Source organism: Aquarana catesbeiana, linkage group LG02 (assembly GCF_042186555.1).
Source record: "Aquarana catesbeiana isolate 2022-GZ linkage group LG02, ASM4218655v1, whole genome shotgun sequence".
In the NCBI taxonomy this organism is placed as follows: domain Eukaryota; kingdom Metazoa; phylum Chordata; class Amphibia; order Anura; family Ranidae; genus Aquarana; species Aquarana catesbeiana.
Genome location: NC_133325.1, coordinates 310,433,619 through 310,439,618, shown reverse-complemented (window position 1 = coordinate 310,439,618; position 6,000 = coordinate 310,433,619). Strand labels below are relative to the sequence as shown.

Genomic DNA, 6,000 nt, shown 5'->3' with positions numbered 1-6,000 from the left:
AAAGCCCTAAGTCCCGTGGCTTTCTCCTGCTCTGTTCATCTGTTATCAGCAAACCTTCTGACAAGTTCTCTGTCAACTTTGATAAAACCAGGCTGAATTTTGTGTCAGAGTGGTTGCTATAAATAGATTAGCAGAGAGCTGGTCTATTCATAGCACAGCTCTGAAAGTATCTTCCTATGTGGAGGGGGGTGTGTGCCTTTCCTCCAATCAGCTGTCTCTCGGTGTAAGCAAAGAATCCACACCCAGTGCTGAATGAGGAAGTGAAAATTCTAATAGGATGTGCACTTTCTAAACAGTATATAAAGCTGAAGACAGCTGATATACAAGTAAAACATATGTAGGGAGATTTGTTTCATCTCTGTGTATCATCTGAGGCTGTTCACTTCACTGGGTATATGTGAGGATTTACATCCATTTTAAATACTTACATAACATGACAAGATACAAGTTAAAAGGTGAAGATCTAAATTTGAATACACACACAGCAGACAAAAATGAAATAAACGTGAAAATACCTATAATTTAATAGTTAGTTATTTCGAATTTTACTGATTTTCTTTCTTTTTTTCAGATTTTCAAATTTTCGAATTTCGAAAATTCAGAAATTCAAAAATCTGAAAAAAAGAAAGAAAATCCGAAATTCCAAATTTCCGAAAAAGCAAAAAAACTAAAACGAACAAATTTTTTTGTCAGTGCACATGTCTAATTTCTAAGGTACTGATCCAAGGGCTGTCATCCTTTTGGCCACTTCACTATTTACAAAGTCACTAACTTGGAAAAAAAGATGTGCATGTTTCAACCATGAATATGCAAGCTTATTCAAGGTCAGAGACTCACTAATTAGTCATGCAGGGATAAAGAGGGACTGTTAGTAATGGCAACCTTCATACTCCTATTCTGAACAGTCAATTTTCTTCCAGCAACATCCCAACTAAAAGATAATCTCTTACAAATCATGTTACTCTTAAAGAGGAAGTAAACTCTTATGGGTTTTTCTTCCTTTTTAGTTCCGTGCAAAGTAAAAGCAGAATGTTCTTACAAAGCCCGCAATGTCCCCGGTGGAGGCCGCATCCATGTGCGCCCCTCTTCCTTCCGGGGCCACGGACTCCGGCTCTGTGACTGTCCGGAGTTCGTGACATCACAAGCGCGCGGGAGCTGCCAGTAACGGCACTCGCTAGTGAAGCAACGGCACGGAGGGCCATTTAACAGTGCATGTGCCAATGACATCATTGGCGCACTACAAGGTAAATATCACCTAAACAGCGCACGTTTAGGAGATATTTACTATACCTATAGGTAAGTCTTATTATAGGATTACCTATAGGTACAACTTCCGCATTGGGGGTATACAACCTCTTTAAGGCAAGAATTAGTTAAATGGGCGAATCTTACAAATATCAGGAGTGTCAAAGAAAGGTTTCTGCAAAATAAAAAATTGGTGATGGACTTTTTAATCAAACGTTTTTTCCTCATTGGTTCATTCACTATGGAAATGTTAATGTCCTTACCTGAGGTTTCTTAAAATAGTCAAGACCTCGACCAATTTTAATCAACCAGCCATTGTTAAATCTATCACAAAAGAAAAACAGAAATACATTTTACAAAATAAGAAATACAGAGCATACATATTGAAAATAAATGAATTCTACCATGAACATGGTTTTAATTTCTTGTGGAAAAAAATAAATAAAATAAAAAATCAGCCTCAGTCCTGGTTTTCTATAAACTATAGCTGGATGCTCATCCAAACAAAAAAACAATGGCCAAAAGCTTTCATACACAACAGGTTACAGCTGTTGACAAAGAACAGGAACCATCACCTTACTATGTCCTATGCTGCAATCAGCTTCATTATACGCCAGTGATGAAGAAAAAGTAATCACAAGGTTTGTAAGTTTCAGTACAGAGTAGTTTCAGTTTTCTACTACACTCCACAACACCACACCACACCAGAGAGATGTACCAGAAATATTCTTTAAGGCTGAGCTATACACTGAAACCAGGGCCCACTTTAACCTTGTGTAACGATGTCTCGTGAAACTAAATAGAAAACTAGTGCACCTATGGAGAGTTCAAGGAAAACACAAGTATCAAAATACCACCCTTAATAGATGGGACTAGTTCGGAGTTTACCTGACAGCAGTATAGACAAAATCACTGTTAGCCCATTCCTCCTATGTCAATTCTAAGACTCAGAAGTCCTCTTATAAATTTTTATTGAGATGGTATAGGGTTCCAGACAGACTGCCTTGCATATATCCAACAAGATCAGGACTCTGTAAGAAAGGTTGTGGGCAGAGGTGTACCATTTTACACCTATGGTGGGCTCTTCCTATTCTCCGACCTTTCTGGGTGGATGTCCGTAACCTAATTATTAGGGTGACTCAGCATCAGATAGCGGACAACCCACTTTCTATGCTATTTCATTCCAAGCCATTGGAAGTCTTTGGTAGTCCCTACAGTTAGAGAATGGCTACTGAAGGTGCAGGATATAATGGATGCTGAAGAGTGGAGGCACCAATTTACTGATAACTATATCAAGTTCTAGAATATTTGGGCTTTGTGGATAGATTTCGCCTCCTGACATGTATAAACAATTAATACAGCTATTATCTGCGTTTACTCAGACAAGTGTCAATCCTATCGCTTTTTATTGTAGGATTGGTCAACCAGGGAACAGCTAGAATGTACATTGTTTTTGTTCCTATTACTAGTTTGTTCTGGGAGCTGGGAGGGCTATTTTGCTCTCCCTACTCCCCTTTGTGATGTATCTTCCTCCATCTTTCTTTCCCTGACTCCCTATCCCCTATTCCCTTACCCTCGATATTAAATTCCCTATGGCTGGTCCTATAATTTAAGGTCTGCTTCCAGAATTGTTTTGCAAGTTTTATAATGATAAAAATCCTTTCATTCAGATTGCATGCCTTTAGAAGTTATGTATAACAGATGGTTCAGAAGTCTTATTTTGGGAATGTTTGTACTGCCTTATCTTGTTCGAAAAGCAAAAAATAGGATTTTTATAACAGCTTACCTGTAAAATCCTTTTCTTGGAGTATATCATGGGACACAGAGCCTTAAGTAATTACTTAATGGGTTATAGCCTACCGTCAGGTGTTGACGCTGGTAAACACTAATTAAGGAAGTTTACTCCCCTATATAATCCCTCCTCCTTCCAGGAGCACATCAGTTTTTGTAGCAAAGCAATATACTTGTATCCCAAAAAAGAGGGGAGGGACCTTTGTGTCCCATGATGTACTCCAAGAAAAGGATTTTACAGGTAAGCTGTTATAAGAATCCTATTGTCTTTATCGTACACCATGGCACACAGAGCCTTTAGTAATTACTTAATGGGACATCCCATAGCAATGCCACATGAGGGGTGGGAGAAAACAACCTGCAGGGTACACCCAGACTTGAGGATTTATACATCTCCTTACAGCACACTGCACCCGAAGGCGATACCCTCATACCTCCTTACATCCACCTGATAAAATTTTGTGAATTTATGCACTGAAGACCAAGTTGCGGCCTTACAGATCTGATCCATGGAGGCCTGATGACGCACTGCCCAAGAAGCACTAACCGACCTGGTAGAATGCGCCTTAACTTGAAATGGGGGGATTTTACCCCTTAACTACTTCAGCCCCCGAAGGATTTACCCCCTTCCTGACCAGAGCACTTTTTGCGATTCGGCACTGCGTTGCTCTAACTGAAAATTGCGCGGTTGTGCGACGTGGCTCCCAAACAAAATTGACGTTCTTTTTTTCCCACAGACAGAGCTTTCTTTTGGTGGTATTTGATCACCTCTGCGATTTTTATTTTTTGCGCTATAAACAAAAAAATAGCGCCAATTTTGAAAAAAAACGCATTATTTTTTACTTTTTGCGATGATAAATATCCCCAAAAAATATATATAAAACATTTTTTTTTCCTCAGTTTAGGCCGATACGTACTCTTCTACATATAAGTGTTTGATTGGTTTGCGCAAAAGTTATAGCGTCTACAAAATAGGGGATAGTTTTATGGCATTTTTATTGATATTTTTTTTTTTTTACTAGTTATGGCTGCAATCAGCAATTTTTATCGTGACTGCGACATTATGGTGGACACATTGGACACTTTTGGCGTGATTTTGGGACCATTCACATTTATACAGTGATCAGTGCAATAAAAATTGCATTGATTACTGTGTAAATGTGACTGACAGTGAAGGGGTTAACCACTAGGTGGCGCTGTAGGGGTTAAGTGTGTCTTAGGAAGTGATTCTAACTGTGGGGGGGGGGGGCTGTGTGTGACACTACACTGATCACTGCTCCTGATTACAGGGAGCTGTGATCAGTGACAGTGTCATTAGGCAGAACAGGGAGATGCTTGTTTACATTAGCATCTCCCCGTTCTTCCTCACCGTGAGACGATCGCGGGTATCCCTGCGGACATAGAGTCCGCAGGACTCGCGACCACGGTCACAGAGCTCCTGGCAGGTGGGCGTGCGCGCTCCCGCAAGCGGCCTCTTAAAGGGCCACGTACACGTACCTTTATCTGCCTGTTCCTGCCCTACTGCCGCAGTATATCTGCGTGAGGCGGTCGGGAAGCGGTTAAATCATAAGTTTGAATTATCACTTGCCGAATCCACTTAGCAACAGTGGATTTCGACACTGCCTGTCCCTTCTTAGGACCCTCCAGCAGAATAAATAAGACATCAGTCTTACGAATCTGAGCAGTTTTCTTTAAATAGATTTTCACTGCTCTCACCACATCAAGACAAAGTAGTGACTTTTCTTCCTTGGAACATGGTTATGGAAAAAACGATGGCAGGACAATATCCTGGTTCAGGTGAAAACCTGAAATAACTTTTGGCAAAAAGCCTGGACGAGGGCTTAACACCACTCTGTCCTCATGAAAGATAAAATATGGCTCTTTACAAGAAAGAGCAGCCAATTCTAAAACCCTCCTTGCTGAGGATATAGCAACCAAAAATACCAACTTCCTTGTCAGAAGGACTAGGGGAATCTGTTGTATTGGTTCAAATGGCTGTTTTTGTAACACAGACAAAACTAAGTTTAAGTCCCAAGGGTTCAAGGGAGGTTTGACGGGCAGATTAAGCTGCGTCACCCCTTGTATAAAGCCCCGGACTAAAGAATGAGTAGCAAGTGGTCTTTGAAATAAGACCGATAAAGCTGAGACTTGGTCCTTAATAGTACTCAAGGCCAATTTCATTTCTAATTGCAGAAAGGCAAGAATTCTGCCTAGGATATATGTCCCAGGGTGCCAACCCTTGGATTCACACCAGGAAACGCAAGCCTTCCAGACTCTAATATATAGTTCTGGAAGTTGGCCTCCTAGCATTAGACAGGGTAGAGATAACTGACCCGGAAGACCCAAGTTTCTTTAGAATGTGGGTTTCAATAGCCAAGCCGTTAAATTTAGAGACCGTAAGGAAAGATGGAATATCGGTCCCTGAGAGAGCAGATCTGGCCATAGTGGGAGGGACCATGGGCCCTCCACTGCCATCTTTACGATTTCTGCGTACCATGACCTTCTGGGCCATGCTGGTGCTACCAGAATTGTCGGCTTTCTTTCCAGCTTGATCCTGCAAAGTCGTCGAGGCAGCAACTGAAATGGGGGGGGGAATGCATAGATCAGTGAAAACTGATCCCATGGGGGTCACTAACACATCTGTTCCGCGTGCGAATGGATCCCTTGTTCTGGCCACAAAGTTGACCAACTTCGTGTTGAACCTGGATGCTAGAAGATCCACGTCCGGAGTCCCCCATCTTTGACAAACAGCCCGAAATAGGTAGGGGTGAAGAGACCATTCCCCTGGGAATAACTGCTGGCGACTTAAGTAGTCTGCCTGCCAATTCTCTGTTCATGGAACATTCCTTTCTGCCCAAGTTAGAATATGGTTCACCTCTCTCTGCACTGAGAGACTTTTGGTGCCCCCTTGGTGATTGATATAGGCCACAGCTGTGGAATTGTCGGATTGAATCCTGACAGGAC

The 6,000-nt window shown here is 41.5% G+C and overlaps 1 protein-coding gene across 1 annotated transcript in view; it reads right to left on the bottom strand.

Moving 5' to 3' along the window:
* Window positions 1-1,308: 1,308 nt before the first annotated feature.
* MITD1 (microtubule interacting and trafficking domain containing 1) overlaps window positions 1,309-6,000 on the bottom strand; it is a 70,639-nt gene continuing 65,947 nt past the window's right edge. The window contains exon 7 of the mRNA XM_073612967.1: window positions 1,309-1,569. Within this exon, the coding sequence (XP_073469068.1) occupies window positions 1,485-1,569 (85 nt within the window). The 3' untranslated portion in view covers window positions 1,309-1,484. The remainder of the gene's footprint in view (window positions 1,570-6,000) is intronic.